General features: G+C 36.0%; 1 protein-coding gene across 1 annotated transcript in view; it reads left to right on the top strand.

Annotated features, from left to right (window-relative positions):
* SH3BGRL (SH3 domain binding glutamate rich protein like) overlaps positions 1–22,699 on the top strand; it is a 76,631-nt gene extending 53,932 nt beyond the window's left edge. Inside the window, exons 2-4 of the mRNA XM_057719178.1 lie at positions 8,561–8,746; positions 13,013–13,093; positions 21,407–22,699. Of these exons, the coding sequence (XP_057575161.1) occupies positions 8,561–8,746; positions 13,013–13,093; positions 21,407–21,439 (300 nt within the window). The 3' untranslated portion in view covers positions 21,440–22,699. The remainder of the gene's footprint in view (positions 1–8,560; positions 8,747–13,012; positions 13,094–21,406) is intronic.
* The last annotated feature ends 926 nt before the right edge of the window (positions 22,700–23,625 follow it).

The raw sequence follows: 23,625 nt of genomic DNA, 5'->3' as shown, positions 1-23,625 counted from the left end.
AGAAGACATAGATGGCCAAGAAGCACATAAAAGATGCTCAACAGCACTAATTATTAGAGAAATGCAAATCAGAACTACAATGATGTATCATCTCACACCAGTCAGAATGGCCATCATCAAAAAATCTAGAAACAATAAATGCTGGAGATGGTGCAGAGAAAAGGGAACCCTCTTGCACTGTTGGTGGGAATATAAATTTATGCAGCCACTGTGGAGAATGGTATGGAGGTTCCTTATAAAACTAAAAATAGAACTACCATATGATCCAGCAATCCCACTCCTGGGCATATCCCTTGAGAAAACCATAATTCCAAAAGACACATGTACCCCAGTGTTCATTGCAGCACTATTTACAATAGCCAGAACATGGAAACAACCTAAATGTCCATAGACAGATGAATGGAAAAAGAAGATGTGGTATATATATATACACACACACACACATATATATGTATATAATGGAATATTACTCAGCCATAAAAAGAAATGAAATTGGGTCATTTGTAGAGATGTGGATGAACCTAGAGTCTGTCATACAGAGTGAAGTAAGTCAGGAAGACAAATATCGTATATTAACACATATATATGGAATCTAGAAAAATGGTACAGATGAACCTATTTGCAGGGCAGGAGTAGAAAGGCAGACATAGAGAATGGAAGTGTGAAAACATTAGGGAAGGGGAAGGTGGGATGAATGGGGAGATTATGTTTGACATAAATGCATTACCTCATGCAAAATAGATAGCTAGTGGGAACCTGCTGTATAGCACAGGGAGCTCAGCTCAGTCTTCTTTGATTACCTGGATGGGAGTGATGGAGGGGGAGGGAGTTCCAAGAGGGAGAGGATATATATATATATGTATAGCTGATTCACTTCACTGTACCCCAGAAACTAACACAACATTGTAAAGCAGCTATACTCCAAACAAAACAAAACAAAACAAAACAAAAAACTACATACCCACTAGAATGGCTACAATTAAAAGACAGGCAATACCATGTGTTGATAATGCTGTGGAACAACCATAAATCTGTTATTGCTAGTGGGAATGCAAAATGGTATGTAGCCACATTAGAAAACAGTTGGCAGTTTTTTTATAAAGTTTATTATAGCCTTATCATGCAACTGAACAACTCCACCCTTAGGTGTTTACTCTAGAGAAATGAAGACTTGCATTGGACCATTCATAGTAGTTCTATTTACAATAGGTAAAAACTGGAAACTGCCCAAATATCTAACAGCTAGTTAATTGATAAACAAATTGTGGTATGTATTCATATAATGGAATACTACTCAGCAACAAAAAGTAACAAGCTATTGATATAGGAAAAACACGGATGAATCGCAAAAGCATTATGCTAAGTTAAATAATCCAGTCACAGAAGCCTTCTTGTTTAATTCGAAAAGGCCAAACTAAAGTGACACAATGTAGATTAGTCATAGCTGGTGGCTAGGGGACCTGGGAGGTGACTGACTACAAAGGGGCATGAGAGATCTTTGGGGGGTAATGGGAATGTATTATACTACAATTGTGGTAGTGCTTACATGGATGTATACATTTGTTGAAACACATGATGTATACTTAAAATGTGGACATTTAATCTTATGTAAATCATAACTCAGTCAAACTGATAAAACTGAAAAAAAATATTTGTTTTGTATATTTAGGTGCTCCTATATTGGCTGCATATATGTTTACAATTTTTATATCTTCTCATATTGATCCCTTTATCATTATGTAGTGTCCTTCTTTCTCTCTTATTACAATCTGTGTTTTAAAGTCTCTTTTTTTCTGTGTACAAGGGAACCCATGTACACTGTTGGTGAAAATGTAAATTGGTGCAACCAACTATGGAAAACAGTATGGAGGTTTCTCAAAAAACTAAAAATAGAACTACTGTATTATCCAGCATTTCCACTCCTGGGTATATATCCAAAAAAACCCAAAACACTGATTCAGAAAGGTACCATACCTCAGTGTTCACAGCAGCATTATTTACAATTGCCAAGATATGGAAGCAACCTAAGTATTCAACAGATGAATGGATAAAGAAGATGTGGTATACAGTGGAATCCTATTCAGCCATAAAAAAGAACAAAATTTTACCATTTACAGCAACATGGATGGACTTGGAAGGCATTATGCTAAGTGAAATCAGTCAGACAAAGAAAGACAAATACTGTATGATGTCACTTATATGTGGATTCTAAAAAATACAAGTGAATATAACAACAACAACAAAAAGAAGCAGACTCACAGATATAGAGAACAAAGTAGTGGTTACCAGTGTGGGGGGTGGGGAATGGCAATACAGGGGTAGGTGAGTGGGAAGTAAAATATGGGGAATATAGCGAATATTTTATAGTAACTGTAAATAGAAAATAATCTTTAAAATTTGTATACAAAATTAAAAAAAAAATTAAAAATACAAAAAATGAGAATTTACCAGCACCATTGTCCTTGAAGTAGAATGAATTCACAAAAATGGCTACTGCCAGAGTCTATATCCCAGGGTGATTTCTAGTTGCCTCCTGCCTCTTCTGGAGGCTCTCCAAGATCAGAAAGTTGGTCTGACCCAGGCTTCTTTCAGATAACTGCTTCTGCCCTGTGTCTCCAAGTGTGTATGCTTCTGTGTGTGCCTTTAAAGAGTGGAGTGTCTGTTTCCTACAGCATTCTGGTTCTTCCAAAAGTAATCCCTATTGGCCTTCAAAGCCAAATGTTCCGGGGGGTCATCTTCCTGGTGCAGGACCCTAAGGCTGGGGAGCCTGCTGTGCATCTTAGATCCCTCACTCTTTGGGAAGAAGCTTTGCAATTGTAATTACCCTCCCGTTTGTGGGTCACCTCCCCAGAGGTATGAGTCTTGACTATACCTCATCTCTACCCCTCCTACTCATCTCTGTGGTTTCTTCTTTATATCTTTTTTTTTTCTTCTTTATATCTTAATTGATGAAGATCTTTTCTGCTAGTCTTCAGATTGTTCTCATTGATAGTTGCTCTGTAAATAGTGTTATTTTGGTTTGCCTGAGGGAGGAGGTGAGCTCAGAGTCTTCTTACTCGGTAATCTTGATCACTCCATGAACTGTATTCCTGATTGAATGGTAGTGTCTAACATTACCTAGGCAGGAGTCTGACGCTAATCCTTTCCTAGCAGCAGAGGATCCTAGAGTTGGCATTGGGTATTCATCACTTTTTATTCATAATAATGTGAAGATTGATTAAATTGTGTACATACATACTCATTTGGATGATAATGGGAACAAAATCATGGTCTGGTAAGTGGAATTTAGAATTAAATTATATAGTAAGAACACATCAAAAAGTGGTATTACTCTTTGTAAGAGCTTGTCGACCTTATATAAAAATCTCTTAAGAAAAAAAATCCGTACAAAATATCTTAAAGTTAGACCATAATAAGTAAGAAATCAAGTTCACTAAATTAGGCTATTTGGAAGAGAACATATCCTCAGCTTTTTTGTCTTTCTATTTTGTATCACATAGTTTAGAAGGAACTCTTTTCATATATGTCAGTCTTATTTTCACAGCTAGATTGGGAATTCAAATATGTACTACATGTAGTGAAAAAGAACTGGGCTTTGCAGTCAGATAGCTTTAGAATTGTAATTTGGTACAGGCAATTAATAGATAGATTGCTCTTCTTGGGCAGGTCTCTTAACCTATCTAAGCCTCAATTTCCTTTCTTGTAAAGTGGGGATAATCATACTAAACTTTCAGAATTGTTGTGAGGATTTCAGGGGATATATGTACATAGCCTCACAAAGAGGTTGGTACTCAGCAAGCACTCAGTGAGTCTTAGTCTCCCTTTCTCCTTTAAGGTCTTTATCTGGTACAAAGCTTAACCCAGTACTAACAGATAGTAAAGCTTGGAAATTTCCTTTTGGGATTCTCTTGGGAGGCCATTCCTGTGGCTTTTTTGTGTGACCCTCTATTAGAGTTTATATAGGGACAACTGGGCAAAAGTCTAAGGCAGACAAAGAAACTTCACTGTTTCCTTACCTGCTTCTCTCCAGGCAGTCCCTCCCTCCACTGCAAACATGCACAAAGCCTGCCCTTTCTATGAAGACCAAAGTAGTAATTCGGTCATGGTAAAGTTTCAGGCATCAGAAGAATTGAATTTTAGGGTAGATGGTACTCTCAGTGCTCCTTTTTTCACAGCCTTCTGGGTCTACACGTAAAGTCATGTCTGAAGGAATTGGAGAGAGACTGCAGTTCCTTTTGACTCTGGAAAAAGCTCCAGATAAGAAAGGTCTGGATAGATGAGATGATTCAGAACTGATCAAGAAAAGCCTTTTTAACCCGGAAAATTAGGCATGACTGTAATTTCCTTACTGTGAATACCTTAAGACATAGCTATTTTTGAGAAACTACCTTTAAATATCTACCTTCTCCTCTTTTCACACAAGGTTCTACTGAAATTACTTGAGACTTAGCATCCCTTTAGATATAATGTGGTAGAAACACAACTAAAAAAGAAAATAATAACAGTACTTGGGGAGAGGGGACAGCGGTAAAATAGCAAACCTTACATTGTGATCTTAATGCTGCCACATCTTGGAACATCTGTCAGGAGAACTCCAGGGAGCTAGGGTTAGAGGTGGGAGATCAACAAGAAAATTCTTAATAGTCTTAACCTAGACTTGTTGTAGACTTATTGGTAAAGAGATATGAATTACAAGTTATACATGGCTGATTGTGACCAAAGCATTTTTTTAAATAGTGAAAAACAGGCAAGCTGAAAACAAGTATCTCTTGCTTTGGTTGTACCTTTAGATTAAGCAGTAGGAAGCCAGTGGCTTAAGGACTCATGACAGTATTCATTTAAAAATGCACACAGATCTCTCTGGTTACCAAATGACTACACAGTGGCAACACTGTAGTGATCTAGTGCCAAGCAGACTAACTGGGGCTTCAGATTTGATTTTCCTTTTGGGTGTAAGTAGATTAGTAAAAGACTGAAAAGGCAGCTTTAACTTCTATTTGTTTATGCTTCCTTCACCCCACTTTTAAATCCTTAGGCATTGGCTAGGCAAAGATAGGCTTACTATTTTCCTACAGATTAGAGTAGCCCTTCTTGTGGTAGCATTTGAAACAAACAGAACCAATTGGAGGGAATTTATATACCTGAATTTCTCTTTTCAGAATTTGACTTGGTCAAAAATTATAAGCTGCTTAAAAAGACAAAATACACACCCACACACGTTTATTCATTTAAGAGACTTCAATTATGTGTAAGAATTTAGTCATAGAAGTTGTGAGCATCCATTTAGAAAGTGTCCAAGTTTATTTTGTAATACTGTACCTTCATTGTTCTAGTGCAATATGCTATATTTGTGAGCTCATTTTCCACAGCTGGACAGTTATATTAAGCTTTACTAAGTACATCATGCTTTCACTGAAACCATAGACTGCATGCAATGTAGATGGCTGTAGTATGCAGCATGTGTGCTGTCATTATTAAGCTTAGTCTAAGTGGCATCACTCATAGCAATAAGCGTTTGCTCTCTCTTCCAAGTTTCTTATACTCATTGGCTTTGTCACTCACTTGACTCCTCTCACCTAACCACCTTGTATGGTTGTCTTGGCTTCATATTTAAATATCATGTTGTAATTGAAAATTTTAATATCTCTATGTTTAATCTCTCCCACTAGATTGTAATTTTAGGAAGGAATCTGCTACTTTTCTTTAGAGAACCAGATAAATTTCTTACACACTTAAGAGGCACCCAAGAAATATTGTTGAATAGCTATTAAATACAGTTTCGGACAATTATTTTAGATTTTAGTCCATCACAGTTGGAACTTCTGTCGATCTTCATTAAAGTGTCAGCTGAGAAAATGTGACAGGTTAATTATGAAACAAGACAAAACCCCATCTTGATTAAATGTTTTATTGTAGGTCGGCACTTTCATGAAAAAGGCTCTTGTTTTTCCATTTGAAGCATGATTATTGAAGTTTTATTCTTCTTTTGGAATTTGAACATTCACACTGGCACCTTCTAAAGCAGAAACCTTGTCAGTTTCCTTGTTTTAAAAGAAACTTAACCCTTGGTGTGACAGATAAGAAACTTACTGAGGCTAGCTGGAGACGTGTTGTTTCCTATAGGCAACAGATGTTCAGCAGCCCTGCTCTGTGTCTTTGGTGGGAAGGATATCTTGAATCTCAAACCCTGACAGGTGGGCATTCTTTGGGTGGAAGCGGGGGGTGTGGTTTGCTCTTTGAAAAAAGATTGATTTAAATTCTGAATAGTGGCATTGTCTACTTGCAAATGCATTTGTGTGCTGAAAAGGATATCAGTAACCTTTTAACTCCGAAGTATTTTTTTTCCCTGTAGGAAATTTAAATTTTATTCCGTAGTGAACCCTTGTGACACGCATTCCTAATTGTTCTGGCAGTGTTTGGTTTTCAGTCACATCTGTTGACTGTGTCCCTTTAAGTCCCACTGAGGAATTAAGAAACTAGCATCACCAAAGCCCCCTTTTCAGGATGTGTTGTAGTGAACATGTACCTATAGGCACTAACTCTTTAGATATAGAAGATCCCTTGTTGGAAATAAAATTATGTGAAATTTTGAACTTACAGATATATCAAGCTAGGAAACAATTTTTTTTCACAGTTCTTGAAGATTCAAAGCTGGACAAATGTTCATGTTTGCCAGGGCAAAACCTGCTTTAAAAAGTGTTATTATAGCCCATTCTGTTCAGCCTTATAAAGATGTAGAATACTCTAGGAGGCATGTGTACTTGTCAGGTGGTACCAGAGTATGGAAGAAATACTTGTGGTCCAGAGCTAATGGCTAGAGGGTAAAGATATCGGTGAAGGTATAGTGTAATGCCCAGTGATAGTAGGCCTGGCTACCACTTTAACTCAGCATATAGTGAACAGTGTTCCCAACATAGTAAGCATTCAGTAAGGTGAGAAGAGCCTCAAAGGGTCACTTATCTTAATGACACTCACCCAGGACCATGTATAATTCCTAGCATGAATAGCTATAACATTAACTTTTAATTCATTCAAAAATACCTGTTGGAATGCCGAGTGCCTGAAAGTACCATATTTATGGGACATCTGTATATCTACTTGAATTTGTAAATATGCAATTGATGGACACATTACTTGACACACTCCACACAAACAGAACACCCCTTTTAGTATCATGGAGGCTAAAAAACACCAATTTAATTGAAACTTCCATCACTCCTGTTATTGACTTTTACATTGATTATCCTCAAAATTCAAAAGTAGGTGTGTGTGGTATATGTTATATTTATGAATGAAAGTTTGATTTTATAAGCTAATAAGGAAATAGGATTCCTATTAGAAAAATTATCTGCCTTCAAATTTTGCTGGATTGTAAGTGATCTTTGAAGGAAGACATTCTGTACTCTGATCTAAATAGCCTGTAAAGATTTAAGTTCCTATTGGGAGAAGCTGAGAATTCTTTTTTCTGGGGTTGTGTGCTGAGAGATAAAATTACCCATAGTCACAAACAAGTTAGAACAGAAGTGCGACCTCTATGGATGCATGCGTGTGTGTGTGTGTGTGTGTGTGTGTGTGTGTGTGTGTCGGGGGGGTGGTGTAAATCTAGAGAAGCCTTGACTGTATGAAAGATTTTTATTTTGTATTTTAATTTCCATTCAGAAGACTGTTTCTATTGATTTTGTATTTTTGATGCTTCTGCTCCATGAGTCTTTTTAGTGTAGCTCCATGAAGAAATATTGATTGTGCCCTGCAGGTCAGAAATGTTTACTAATAGCTTTAAATTTGGGTAAATTTGGATATGTGAATTAAGGTCCTATAGATGTGTGAATTAAGGTCCTAAAAGAAATGCATATCAGAGGAGAAACCTAACTAAAAAGTATTAATTTTACTATTTTATTTTATTTTTTTAATTTTACTATTTTAAAGCTCTCTCCTAGGTATGATTAGGAGACAAAAGAAGTGTATTATCTCTAAGATTCCTTAGTAGCACATGTTAAGGGCTAATGAATGCTACAGGTATATTTCAAACTTATTATACAGACAGGCTCTTATATCTTCTTGTTCAGTTTCTGTTCTAAACGATGAAAATTGAAACATAGAGACTTGTAACATTCTCAAGAAAAGATTCATTTTTGTTAACTGTATGATGGTTATTAAGACAGAAAGTAGACTCAGGTCATTTGAAATGACTTTCAACAGGGCTAAAATTAAGAAAGGCTTGTAGGTAATCGGAAAACACACTTTCCCACTACTCAAACTTTTGAGTTAATTGTACTTGAGGTTATTAATATGCATCAGATAGCTTTTCTTCTGCATGAATAGATGTGGGAATTTCAGTGAAAAAAAAGTAAAAGATAAAAGTATCTGTGAACTGAAAGCTCTTCAATCCACTTGTGAGACATCAACAACAGAATAATAGCAGGAAAACTATCTTCTGTTTCTTAATCTATGTCTGAATTCATTTCTGCTAGTTCATTAACACATTTTTATTGAATTTGAAAAACAAAAATAATAAAATCTGTTTGTTCAACAATATAACTTCTTGTTTTTTGGGTCCTAGATTAAGAAGAAACAGCAAGATGTGCTTGGTTTCTTAGAAGCTAACAAAATAGGATTTGAAGAAAAAGATATTGCAGCAAATGAAGAGAATCGGAAGTGGATGAGAGAAAATGTACCTGAAAACAGTCGACCAGCCACAGGGTACCCCCTGCCACCTCAGATTTTCAATGAATGCCAGTACCGTGGGGTAAGGAACCAGCTAAAATTTTTGTTTTTTCAAATGGATTGCATCAAATGCATCCTTTTTCTTTCACTCCCACCCCAAATCTGCATACAATCGTTTCTCCTGTTCATCCTCTGCATCCATCCTAGGCAGCTGGAGTATTTTGCCTTCTACTAGAAGGCAAATGGATGAGTTATTCACCAAAAATTTATCTGTGAATATATAAGTACAGACCAGAGCATTTATATAGTTTCTGGTATGTCCATGAAGAAGCCACTGAAAAGAGGTGAGCTGTTTTACTTATTTAGATTAAAATTAGTTTAAAAAGAGGAATATTGTTCTTTCTGCTTGAAGGCAGTAAAAGTTTTATTTGGGTATTATTAATGAATTTTCTTAAAATTTTGAGTTAGCTAATTGAACTCACATATGGATGAGGAAAAGAATAGTAGAGTTATTACTTTGTGACTGGTGCTTTTCAAGTTTGCCATCTTGGTTAGCCTTCATTTAAACCATGAAGTAGTTCCCTTCAATGTTCATTCACTGTGTATTTAAGTAACATTTGTAGCCTGTGGCCATTCTAGGTACCATGGCAAGTACAAGTATGAATAAAACAAAGCCTCTTCTCTTAAAGAGCTGATTGGGAGTGGTGTGTGGGTAGAATCAAACACACCTGAAACAGAGAGAGCAGTTATGAAGCCACATCCATGTGATGACATGGTGCAGAAAGCATATGTAGAGGCTATAGGAATTTCCAGTAAAGAACTGTTTGCTTTGCTGTGTCCTCAGAATTAGCATAATTGAGGAACAAATGTTTTTAAAGCCAGTAATCCAAATCTTCTAACTTATCTGTTTATATGGGAGTGAGAAGGAGAACATCTAGGGGAGGGTATGGCAAAATTGAGAAGTCCATTAGCATAAAATATTTTCTCTGTGAACTGAATTTGTCATTTCTGAGTGGCCAGAAGATTTCTTCCGTTGCTGCAGAGAGGGGCTGAAAGAGGCCTCAGGAGATCTAATCCAACATATATTGCCTTAACCTCTCCTTTTTGAAGCAGAAATTTCAATTTGGGTTATAAGGGTAATGTTTGAGAAGCCATATTTACCAGGTTTATTTCTCCTTTGGAGGCCACACTGCAAGGGAATGGAGTATGTTATGGAAAATAGGCAAGTATCACTGAGAAATGGGAAGGTGGAAAGAAAGGTGCAGAGGGTAAGACTGAAACCAAACAAATATTTGTTAATGGAAAAGGGGTCCATTTTCTATTGAGTGACTGCTGTGTGCCAGGCACTGAGTTAGGAGTTTCATAAAAATAAGAATTAAGATTTGTCCCTGTATAGACTCTTAGGGAGAAAAGTATATAGCAACCATTCATAGAAAGCATGTTATATGTCAGCTATTGTGCTGCATACTTTGCGTATTATATTAGTCAATTCTCATATTAATCTCTTGAGGTGTAGATATTGTTATTCCTGTTTTATAGATGAAGAAATTGAGGCCTAGAAGAGGTTAACTGACTTCCTAAATCATACAACTAGTAAGTGATGCAGCTAGAATTTAAACTTAGATCTGTCTTATTCTGAAGCTCTTACTCTTTCTATTAAACCACTGCATGGTTAATTTTCTTATTTACTCAAAGATCCCATCTTCATTCTTTTCTTGTTTCATTCTGTATTGTGGGGGGCTGACCTCAGCAAATTATATTTTCCAGTGTCCATTGCCAACTGGCTGCCTATTAGGTTTGACCAGTAATAGGAGGCACTGGTTGGATGAGTGGAAGGGAGGAGGAAAGGAAAAGCCAAGGTATCCCTCTTTTTCCTGTTTCTGGAAGTGTCCATGACAGTGGCTACATCTCCTTTGTGGTACCAGCTCTGTAATACTACCTTCTCCACTTTTCCCTTCAGCACTAGCTGTGGTAGCAGCTTCCTGTTACTTCTAGTCTCTGAGCTGGCTCATCATCTCCTGTCTGCCTTTCAGCTCTTTAGTCTTTTGTAAGTGGTTCTTCATATTAAATTCCCTTGATTAAACTATCTCAAGGTTTCTTAACCTTGGTACTACTGATATTTTGGGTTTATGGGGGGGTCCCCTGTGCACTGTAGGATGTTTATCAGCATCCTTGGCTTCTATCCATGAGGGCTAGTAACACCCTCCCAGTTGTGAAAAAACAAAAATGTTTCCAGACTTTGCCAGATGTCCCTGGGAGAAAATTACCTCCTTTTGAGAATCATTGAGCTATAGCTTAGGTTCTTATTTCCAGATTAGGATGTGACTGAAACAATTACCCTAACAACATAAATGAAGCTCTGCTATAGAAGATACAAAATTTTTAAGGGTAATCTTTGTTCTGAAAGAGCTTATGCTATGTATGTGAAGAACTAAAGCACATTTCAATGAAATAATGTGATACAAATATATGGTAGAATACATTGTGGATTAATGTTATTGGAATCCCAAAGATGTAAATAAAGTATATTTTTCCTCAAGAGAATTCCTATAGAAGAAACAGACTATATAACAATCTGTTTTGTTTACTCTCGTATTCTTAGCACCAGGAACAGTGATTGGCATGTAGTAGGTGCTCAATACATATCTGCACAATAAATTGATCCAGCTTAATTTAGAAGCTGGCGTTCTTTTCTCTCAGAGCTACAAATCTGTTTGTTTGCTAAGTTCAAGGCCAACAAATAATGTACTCTGATCCCCAAACACCTGTAACGGAGATAACCAGATTACCCTACATAGTATTTTGTAACTAGATTTCAGTATATTTGAAGATCTGCTTTCTTTCGCATGAGTTTAAAACAGGCTGTTTTTATTGATTTGATGATAGTAAGAAATGTCTCTTGTATAATTGTTGGGTTCTTTTAACTAACATTTTGAGGTTACTTCCAAGTGATTGAGTATAGATATGATGTATATTGTTTGTTTACCTTGAATAACTTATAGGTCATGTGTCTCAGTGTGGACTTTGTATCAAGATCCTGTTAGTTTTACTTTTGAACAGTGAGTTCAAAGAGTATAGGAGACTGCTTATAAAAATGCCTGTTTATGATTTATTTCTTTGTCAACATCTAGGGTACACAAAAACATGCTTTAAGTCAATCCTTGAGGAGAGCTCAGTGGCTCTAAACAATACTGTGTTAAAAGAGTCCCTAAATAAGAGAGAAATTCTGATATTTCTTGGGGTGGGGTTCAAATTTAGGGTCATCAATGGCTTGAGAGGCCCTAAACTTTATACCTCCAGATCCTCTAAGTACCAGGAACTATGTATGCTAGAAAAGACTCTTATAATTGGTGATCTAGTTGGTGAGGCAATCTTTAGAGAAGCCAGCAGATTATGAGTGCTTTTTACCTCTAATAACTCAGCCAAAATGCCAAGCTTATCTCTGTGTTTTTATGGGGTTTTTTTTAGAGGAATTATGAAACACTTTATTTTTTTAATTTTTAATTTTTTTTATTTTTTGGCCTTGCCACACAGCATGTGGGATCTTAGTTCCCCAACCAGGGATCGAACCCACACCCCCTGAATTGGAAGGGCACAGTCTTAACCAGTGGACCTCCAGGGAAGTCCATCTCTGTGTGTTTTCAGTCAAACAAACTAAGGCCAGATATAGGCAATGGTTGTGTTTTCTGAGTATATTTGCTGTTGATTATATGTCATAGTCAAATGTAGGCAATTCTGCTTGTCACTTTTGGAGCATGCATGGTGGTTTAGAGGATGACAGTGGGAAGCCCAACCGAATTTAGTCATGTGAGGCTTTTATTGGATCCCCAGATTGTTTACTCTTCCAGTCATATTTCATGAAAATCTCATACCCTTCCTCCAAACACAGCACAGATTTACTATTCTTATTGCCATGGGCATATCTAGCTAATATCTGGTCTGCCGTAGGTTCTGAGGACATCTCTACCTTAATAACGCAAGAGAAATAATGGGAAACTGGAACAACAGCCTCCTACCAAAAATAAGTAACTTACTGGCGAATAGTTGGCTGCTTTGGGCTGTGAAGAAAGCTGCTTGCCCTGAGGCAGATTCAAATTCTATGCGGTGTGAAATGAGCCCTTTTGCAATTTCTGTCTGACAGAACAGCATATCTTCTAACCCACATTAATTGGGATCTAATAAGCCTTGCCTCTTTATTACTCTTTCCAGAATTCTAGCATTATGGGAGTTAGCTGGCCTCTCTGCCCCCAAAGATATTAACCAGTCAGATCATTTTGAATTAATTTCCCCTTTTTTTTCCTTTGTTGGCTGCATATTGCTAATTCCTATTGCCTTCTTTTTTATCAAGGACTATGATGCCTTCTTTGAAGCCAGAGAAAATAATGCAGTGTATGCCTTTTTAGGCTTGACAGCCCCACCTGGTTCAAAGGTATGATTCATTTTTCCCCTTCTTTATAGGCCATTTTATTGCTTCTGGGTTTTTTTAATCAATAAGAGTTCCACCTTTATTAAGTACTCAGATTAAGCCAAAGGCAGTGCAACATAGCTAAAAGGAAATGTCCCTGCTTCACAAACACTAAATCCCTAATAGGACAGACAGATGTGCATAATCAAATACATAAAGTATGTGGATAAGAGGCAGGCCAAGTGACTTTTCTATCAAGCTGCCCAAGGCAGCAAATTTCTCATTGACCCGTTTGTGAATAAATGGTTAACAATTTTAAAGCCTCCATTTTTCTAGTTGTCATGTACGGTATTACGTGGACAGAACGCATCTTAGTTCATAGTAATCTTCTTGGCAACACCTATTGTTTTTGTGTGAGAGCAAATGCTAGAGTCACCTATTCAAATTAACTAAGAGATTTGAGTCTCAAAACTCACTAAATTGCTGGCTGAATTTGGAGCTTTTCCCCTGCCAACAACAAATTAATTTTTCAAGTGGCGGTGTTCCCAGGGAAGATCATATAAAGAAAAAAATAAAAAATTAAATCTCCTGTTTAAAAATATGTCTAAAAGCTATGGACTTTAAATATACCTTTGCCTTTTACCATATTTCTTCTTCACAAAGTCTGGTTTAATCAAAATGTATGTCCCCTGCTCTATCATTTTACATTTTGCTCTTAGAAGCTAATTTTATGTTAAGCAGATTCTTCAAACTCCAGCTCCTTCTCCAATTTTGAGAGTCTGTGTTATTATCTGTGTTTTCACTAGAGACTATTTAGAGGCAATGTTGTCTGAGTCACTATGAAATTCTGTTTTCCTGCCAAACTTTCGTTTCCCATGGATAAAATTATTTTAAGCCTTATTTTAGGCTTTGTGTAATTCAAGTTGTAGGAAATCTTAGGTAAGGCATTTTTCTTTAAACAAATTAGAAAACCCAAGTTAAGTCATTGATTTCAGTGCATATTAGAGGAAGTATGAAAGAAAGGGTGGTCTTTTTTCTATGACTGATGACTGTTTCTTCTTCAGTGCAAAGTAGGAGCCATTCATTCATTTATTCATTCAATAAATATTTACTGAGTGTCAGACATTGACTTGATACTAATGGTAGGGTAAATGTGGAGAATACAACATAATCTCTATCTTCAAAGTATTTGTTGTCTAATGAGGGACATGTATACAAATAATTAAACAACAAATATGTCTACAAATAATTATGATATACTATGGTAAATTCTGTATGATTGGTGTGAATAAAGTACAGTAGGCATCCAAAGGAAATAATCAGAAATTACTACTAAGGAGTTTGGGGAAGTTTTCACAGAGGAATTGGCATTTGAGCTGTCAGGGATGCCAAAATACTGAAGTAACACTAGGTGTCTTTCACAGAGGCTGCACTAGGAACCACTGCCATGGGATGTAGCTGCACCTGATGGTATGTTCAGGGAGCAGGGTGTAGTGCAGCATGAATCTAATATAGGACATATTAAATAAAGGGAGATGCATTAGGAGGTAAGATTAGCTAGGTGGGTTGGGGCCAGATTATGAAGGTTGTGCTAGATACTTTCAACTTTATCCTTTAGGCATCTAAAAGCCATGGTAGGAAATAAGGGAAGACAATGATGTGATTATCTCTGTATCTTAAGATGTGATTTGATCTGTGTCTTAAGAAAATAAACTTGGCAGCTGTGTGGAGTGTGAAACAATGGAGAAATGAGATATTAGAGATGTGTTGACCTATTAGAAGGTAGATTGGGTCAAGAAAAGCAATGGAGAGGGCCTAAAGTGGGACAGCAGCTATAGAAAGAAAAAGATAGATTTAGGAGACAAAGAAAAATCACCTGTGATAGGATTTGGCAATTTATGAGATGCTTATATATGCAAAGAACTGGGAAGGACTGAAGCTATCTCTGAGGCTTCTAACCTGGGTGATCAGGAAATAAAGCAAAAGTCATGGAGGAAACAGCAAAATGAGTGATCCAAGGGAGGAGTTAGTCTTGGAAAGGAGAGAGCATGCAGTTTTTTTCTGAGACTGGAAAGAATGAGGAGACAAGGACAAAAATAGAAATTTTAATGTGTGGAGAGGTTAGGGAAGTTCACATTTGAAAATATCTTACCTTTAGTATGATGTAGGAAGAAAGATCATCTGCTAGGAGTGTTGGGAAATTTGAGGAGAATTGAAAAGATTCATTTGCTGAAAATAAGCTAAAGAGTAGAATAAGATCATGAATGGAAGGACGGCTGAGCGAGATGAAAGGCCCAATTGAAGTTAGAATTGATGAGCCCATAGTGGAGCCAGTTTGTTTATAGTGTATTTTTCATCCTTGTTTAACTCTAGAAGTAGGGATAGAGTAAAAGAACAGCAGATGTAATGAAGGATTGAACTAGAAGAAGCTGATATATTGGGATAAAGGAAAAAGGTCTGGAATTGACAGTGGAGTTGAAGGGTGGATTGGTAATAGGGAGATTCTGAATGTTAGTATTTAATAGGTTTTTCCCAAGATTAAAAGTGATAAATTTGATGTCAAAAGGATGATTTTTCTATCCTTCAACTCAGCTTTCAGAGTTCTACCCTTTAACAGGACACTAAGTCTTCTAGAAAGAACTGGCTGAAAAAAAAGTATATGAAATAAGAAATAGAACTAATTAATGAGCATTGCAAAAGTGAATTCATAATAAGAAGAAATGTGATAAAATGAGATACAATATTCATCTGTGAAGTTAACAAAAATAGACACATTTACACTACCAAGTGTAAAATAGATAGCTAGTGGGAAGTTGCTGTATAACAAAAGGAGATCAATTTGATGATGGGAGATACCTTAGAGGGCCAGGACAGGGAGGGGGGGAGGGAGTCACAGGAGGGATGGGATATGGGGATATATGTATAAATACAGCTGATTCACTTTGGTGTACCTCAAAAACTGGTACAAGAGTGTAAAGCAAATATATTCCAATAAAGAGCTTTAAAAAAAAAAAGAAAAAGAAAACAAAGTGATAATACTCAGTGCTGAGAAGTGTGCATTAAAACATATTCCCTCATATATTACTGGTGATGGTATAAATTGGTACTACTCTTTGAAAGCCAAAATGGCCGACATATATCAAGGGCCTCAAAAATGTTTATAGTCCTTCATCCAGTAATTTTACTGGGTATTAAAGCCTAATGAAATAATTCTATACATGGAAAAGTCTTTACGGATAAAAAAAATCAAAATGTTGTTTATAATCTTAAAAATTTAGGAAGCAAGTTAAATGTCTAAAAATAGGGTCAACAAAAATGGTTTATCCACTGAATGAACTCATGCTCTCATCAAAAAAATGATAGTTTGTGAAAAGATACATTATAATGAGATACAGAATTGTTTTTACTGTATAATTAACATTCTATTCATAATTACATTCAAAATCTATGTATAGGACAAAAAGAGACTGAAAGGAACTATAGATAATAATATACACATTTTTCTTCTCTCCCTTTCGTTATTTTCCAAATAATTAGAATACATTCTCTTTACATTTAAAAATTATTGAAAGCCAGTGCACCAGAAAGCTTGATATTTAAAGTACCCATTGGCAAATGTTTCCATAAGGCAAGGAATCCTCTGTAAGACAAATAATTTTTTCATTCTTTTTTATATTGGATGCATTTCCCTCTGAGAACAGGAACAAGACAAGGGTGCCCACTCTCATCACTGTTATTTAGCATAGTTTTGGAAGTGTTAGCCACAGCAATCAGAGAAGAAAAAGAAATAAAAGGAATCCAAGTTGGAAAAGAAGTAAAATGGTCACTCTCTGCAGATGATATACATAGAAAACCCTAAAGATGCTACCAGAAAACTGCTAGCACTAATCCATAAATTTAGTAAAATAGCAGGATACAAAATTAATGCACAGAAATCTCTTGCATTCCTATACACTAACAGCAAAAGAGCAGAAAGAGAAATTAAGGAAACACTCCCATTTACCATTGCAACCAAAAGAATAAAATACCTAGGAGTAAACCTGCATAAGGAGGCAAAAGACCTGTATGCAGAAAACTGTAAGGCACTTATGAAAGAAATCAAAGATGATATAAACAGATGGAGGGACATACCATGTTCTTGGATTGGAAGAATCATCATTGTGAAAATGACTATCCTACTCAAAGCAATTTACAGATTCAACGTAATACCTATCAAATTACCAATGGCATTTTTCACGGAACTAGAAGTAGAAATCTTATGATTTGTATGGAAACACAAAAAGACCCCGAATAGCCAAAGCAATCTTGTGAAGGAAAGATGGAGCTGGAGGAATCAGGCTCCCTGACTTCAAACTATACTACAAGGCTACAGTGATCAAGACAGTATGGTACTGTCATAAAAACAGAAATAAAGATTAACAGAACAGAATAAAGAGCCCAGAGATAAACCCACACACGTATGGGCACCTTATCTTTGACAAAGGATGCAAGAATATACAATGGAGACAAGATAACCTCTTCAATAAGTGGTGCTGGGAAAACTGGACAGCTACATGTAAAAGAATGAAATTAGAACACTTCCTAACAACATACACAAAAATAAACTCAAAATGGATTAAAGACTAAATGTAAGGCCAGACACAATAAAACTCTTAGAGGAAAACATAGGCAGCACACTCTATGACATACATCAAAGCAAGATCCTTTTTGACCCCCCCCCACCTAAAATAATGGAAATAAAATAAAAAATAAACAAATGGGACCTAATGTAACTTAAAAGCCTTTGCATAGCCAAAGAAACCATAAACAAGACAAGAAGAGAACCTTCAGAATAGAAGAAAGTATTTGCCAATGAAGCAACTGACAAAGGATTAATCTCCAAAATGTACAAATGGCTCATGCAACTTAATACCAAAAAAGCAAATAACCCAATCCACAAATGGGCGGAAGACCTAAATAGACATTTCTCCAAAAAAGACATGCAGATTGCTAACAAATACATGAAAAGATGCTCAACATCACTAATCATTAGAGAAATGAAAGTCAAAGGCACAATGAGGTATCACCTCACACCATTCAGAATGGCCATCATCAATAATCTAAAACCAATAAAGACTGGAGAGGGTTCAGAGAAAAGGGAACCCTCCAGCACTGTTGGTGGGAATGTAAATTGGAACAGCCACTATGTAAAACAGTATGGAGGTTCCTTAAAAAACTAAAAATAGAACTACCGTATGATCCAGCAATTCCACTCCTGGGCATATACCCTGAGAAAACCATAATCCAAAAAGAAACATGTCTCACAATGTTCATTGCAGCACTATTTACAATAGCCAGGACATGGAAGCAACCTAAATGCCCATCAACAGATGAATGGATAAAGAAGATGTGACACATATATACAATGGAATATTACTCAACCTTAAAAAGTGATGAAATTGAGTTATTTGTAGTGAGGTGGATGGACCTAGAGTCTGTCATACAGAGTGCAGTAAGCCAGAAAGAGGAAAACAAATATTGTATGGTAACTCATACATATGTAATCTAAAAAAATGGTACTGATGAACCCAGTGACAGGGCAAGAATAAAGAATCAGATGTAGAGAACGTACTTGAGGACATGGGGTGGAGGGCGAAAGGGAATCTGGGACGAATTGAGAGGGTATCATTGACATATATACACCACCAAATGTAAAATAGCGAGAAGCTGCTGCATAAGACAGGGAGATCAATTCGATGATGGGTGATGACTTAGGGGGCTGGGATAGGGAGGCGGGGAAGGAGTCACAGGAGGGAGGGGATATGGGGATATATGTATAAATACAGCTGATTCACTTTGTTGTACAGCAGAAACTGACACAACAGTGTAAAGCAATTATATTCCAATAAAGAGCTTTAAAAAAAACGTTATATAAATTTCTTAGCACTAGAATTTCTTACATTGCAGTATAGTTGATAATTTTGATATGGAATAAAATAACTGATATATATTTACTAAAAAATAGAAATCCAGTAATGTTCATGTTGAGCTGAAGACCACTCCTCTGGAAAAGCTGTGTTGACTAATATGTTGAGGGAATAGAACATATTGTTAAACCACTCAGGTCTAGGGAGGGGCCATGAAAATCTGCCTCTGCTGTGAGATTTGAAGCATTCCTATTTACACTAAGCCCATCCAAGAGAAACTGTATGTTAATAACACTTAACTGTGGTGCTAGTCTTAGTTACTAGGCAGAAAGTGGAACGGAGAAAGGCAGGAAAGAAGTATGGATACATGCAGTGGACTAAGCATCGAGCTACACACTTCACATTCATCTCATTTTATGTTTACTGTATCCTTATGAGCCAGGTGTCCTCAATGCCATTTTACAGAGGAGGAAACTGATGCTCAGATAACTTAAGGAATTTATCCAAGGCTACATAATAATTGAGTAGCTGATATGGAATTTGAACCCAGGATTATCTGACTCAAAACCAATGCATTTATAGAATGATGTTTATAGTGGTAGTAGAGGGGGAGAACACATCATATGCCTGTTTCTAAAGCTGTCTGTTCGATGAAATAACTCCTGACTCTATAAATACTGGCTACTTATTTTTAGAGAATAATAAGGCTTTTAGCACAATTTACATATTTAATAATAAAACAATTAGAAAAGTAAATAATTTAAATATGATGTATTCTTAAAGACCAATTACAAATAATTTTGAATTGCCTTTTGTTTTGGATTTTTGTGCTAGTAATTTCTTCCATTAAAAAGGATAACTGAGAGCTAAGGAATTTATAACAAATTACAGCAAAGATTGGTAAGTGTGACTTTAGGGAACTAGGCTATCTCCAAAATACTAGTTACTCAGAGGCATTAGGTGCTCATAGGAAGAAGGACTTCACATTAGCACATATTCACATTTTTATATCACTGCTTCCCCACCTGTATATGCTAGGCCATTGAGGGGTTTTAGTAAAGACGCAGATGTAGAGAACAGACTTGAGGACATTGGGAGGTGGGGAAGGAGAAGCTGGGACAAAGTGAGAGAGTAGTATTCACATTTACATACTACCAAATGTAAAATAGATAGCTAGTGGGAAGCAACTGCATAATACAGGGAGATCAACTCTATGATTGCTGATGACCTAGACAGGTGGGATAGGGAGGGTGGGAGGGAGGCTCAAGAGGGAGGGGATATGGGGATATATGTATAAATGCAGATGATTCACTTTGTTGTACAGCAGAATCTGGCACAACAGTGTAAAGCTATTATACTCTAATGAAGATCGAAAAAAAAATTTAAAAAAGTACAGAGGACCTCAGAAAAAAAATAAAATTCATTGTGTGAGGAAGTTTTTGGAAGCTTGTTCTATAAAATGAAACAGACTACACAATATGGGTCTAAGATATATTCATTTTGACAGGCAAACACTGTGTTAGAAATTTCAAAAGAGCTTGACTAAGGGGTTTGGAAGGTGAATCAGCACTGTATTATATCTGTTTTGTTAAGAATGTATTAAGAATGAATTACATTGTCCTCAGGTTTCCTTCTTTATATCATTTCTACGTCGTTTTTTTGGTAAAAATATAACATCTTATATTTTTGTTCGTTATTTCCCCTTCTTCTGGAGTTAGCATCAGAGGCTCATTTTGGAACATTCAGCTGCTGTCACTCCTGCTGAGATTGTCAAGTATTCAATTAGTGACAGGTGTTTAGAGTGACATTGTCTAGCATACATGATTTCTACAACTCAAGTCTGAAGTTTCTTTCACCAAAGTCACTCTTGCCACCCATCCTTATTTCCATAACTTTCCTTGAAGTGTACTTTCTGTCATATGCTATGCTAAGTGACAGGGCACTCCTGTAGGTCAGAGTTCCTATGCTAGAAGTACTCACTGTCCACAGGAATAGAAAGACAACCTTACCTCTTCATGCATACTGCCATGAAATTTAAAAGCAACAACATTTTAGCAAATAACACATTTTCTAAGTAGCTTAATCCTTAAAGAAAACTCAACTGACTGTAAACTGTATGTGACAATGTTTTTGAACACTCAATTTTTGTGATAAATCATTCAAAAAGGAAATTAGCTACTTTTAAATAAAATGTCAACTGTAATTGTAAATCACTTGCTTTTATGGAATTATAGGCAGTCTTCTATTACATCTGTTTCTAGGCAGAAGCTTCTATTTTATAGTTTTTCTATTAAGAATTTTAAACAGTCTTTTCTGGGGGCTATTTTTCTGATTTTGAATATTCTGAGTAATTTGAGATAATATCGTCTAACCAAAATACACAGGGATGCCTGCTTTGTGACATTTAAATCTGTTTTGTTTTTTATTTCAGGAAGCAGAAGCTCAGGCAAAGCAGCAAGCATGAACCCTAAAAATTCTGCCTTAAGCATCCTGAAAAAGGAGTCTCCATTGCTTTTTATAAAATAGCAAAATTATGTTGGCTTCAAAAGAAATAGGCTCAATGTTGAAATAATAGATTAGTTGTTTTCACATGCAAACAATCAAAATGAATACATAATTAAAATGTGAACGTTATGATGAGGAGAATGGGAGATGAACATAAAATTTTAAGTGGGTGTCATGAATAGTATTGTTGTCTGCTAAGGCATTTTATGTACTTCAATGATTAGCAAACACCTGTTCCCTTTTTTGGTGTTATTATTGCAGCTTAAGTATATCTGTAGCTCTTCATTAATTTTAAAAGGCGAGTGAGAAAGAACCTGTCTCTTGTTCCCAAATTGCCTTATTAATTTTAGAGAGTAAAAATATGTACCTTTTTTGATGTGAAATTATTGTGATTAAAAAGGAGCTGCAGATAATGTTTATGATATGTCAGACATTGTAATTTCCTATGGTAATTATAACATTTCCATTCTTTTGTAGTTAAAACTTCTGTGTACTGAACTACATGTTTTCTAGGCTTCTAAATGTTGCCTTTCATTGCATGTTTCAGTGATCAGATGACCTCCCACAAAAAAAAAAGATTGTATTCAGTTGACAAGTTTCTTGCTTAACTACACAGCTATGATGCAATCATGTTATTAAGTTGCTTGCCCCAGTGAAATATGCATATGTATGTTATGGAAGTGGGATGGCAAATAAGTTTAAAATGGCATCCTTTTGCAAAGAGCTCAGACTTTTAATTATTTTAAAATAGGTTGAAACTCATTTTTCCCCTTTTAAAACAACTTGTGATCATGAATGCCACTATCTCTCAGATATTTGACTTTTTTGTTTCAGCTAGGTGTATATTGTATGAGTACATTAATCTAAGCAGAGAAAATCTTTTCTATGCCTCTATTCCAGTGAATAGCATAAGTATCAGATAAAAGGATCAATTTGAAAATGTTAATTTTGAAAACTTCTAAGAAGACAAGAGAAGCATTATGGTCTACATCACCCAGAAGACATATATATTGTACTTCAGTTCCACATTATCATTGTACTTTAGGTTCACATTACTAAAAGCAAACACCTTTTACTTTAAATTACTTTATCATATCATTTGATGTATGTAAGTCTGTTCTCTTTGCCAAAATCAACATAATGAAGACATGGCTTTGTTTACTGAGATTCAAACTTGATGCAATGCTTTAAAATAAACTCAGTACTTTCAGAAACATAATTTTTGTGTTCATGGAGTTTCTAAATAGTGTAATAATAATTTTAGGTGGGTAATATATTTTTTAGATAGTGGGGAAGGAGAAAAGAGAAAATAATAGAAAGAAAACAATTTTAATAAACTTTCTAAATTTCCTATTTAGGGCTCTGAATTTTGCAATACACACTGGAGTCAAACAAAGAACTACTCCATAGTTTTGTGTACAGAAATATGCTATGGGGAACTCTAGAGTAAACAGGATATTTTGTAATATATTCTGGAAAGGGCTAAAACATTTTTAATCAATATTTTCTCCTGAGCTTTATTCAGTGCAGATGATGATACTTGCAATATTTTTATGTAGGCATTTTTACTTTTATTTTAGTATCAAATAAGTTAACACTGTCAAAAACACATCTTTAAAAATAGATGACATTTTTGAGATATTTATATCTACTAGACTATACCTTACAATTAACATATATGTATATTTGAAGTAAAATGTTCTATTGAGTCTTTCCAAATTGAAATCTTCCTTTTTGTCAGTTGAACACTATATGTCCTGTAGATACAAGGAAAGAAAGTGAAATTCTGAATATTAGGGAGTTGCCTTCAAGGCCATGCCAAGGCCCCTTTTAAGAAGGACTAAAGATGTCCCACTGATGTACAGACACACTAAACACCAAGAGATAGTAGGAAGCGGCAATAACTAAGCCAGTGAAACCAGTACACAAGCCTGAAAGCAAAGCAGAAGAAAGGTGGGGTTTGGGTCTCTATGGTATTCCATGGGCAACAGAGTCCCTGCTTTTCTAGATTGCTCTTCATTCAACTTTCTGAGGTTGGGGGGTGTGTGCTTATTTTCTGAGATACCCACTCCCCAAAGTCTCCACTCCATCTGTGTGCTATTCTGCTCTGTTCCCTCCAAATCCCAAGCAGCATGGTAAGCAGGG

Source organism: Hippopotamus amphibius, chromosome X (assembly GCF_030028045.1).
Source record: "Hippopotamus amphibius kiboko isolate mHipAmp2 chromosome X, mHipAmp2.hap2, whole genome shotgun sequence".
Classification (NCBI taxonomy): domain Eukaryota; kingdom Metazoa; phylum Chordata; class Mammalia; order Artiodactyla; family Hippopotamidae; genus Hippopotamus; species Hippopotamus amphibius.
Note: the sequence above shows the minus strand (reverse complement) of the source record. Positions and strands in the feature narration are given on the sequence as shown.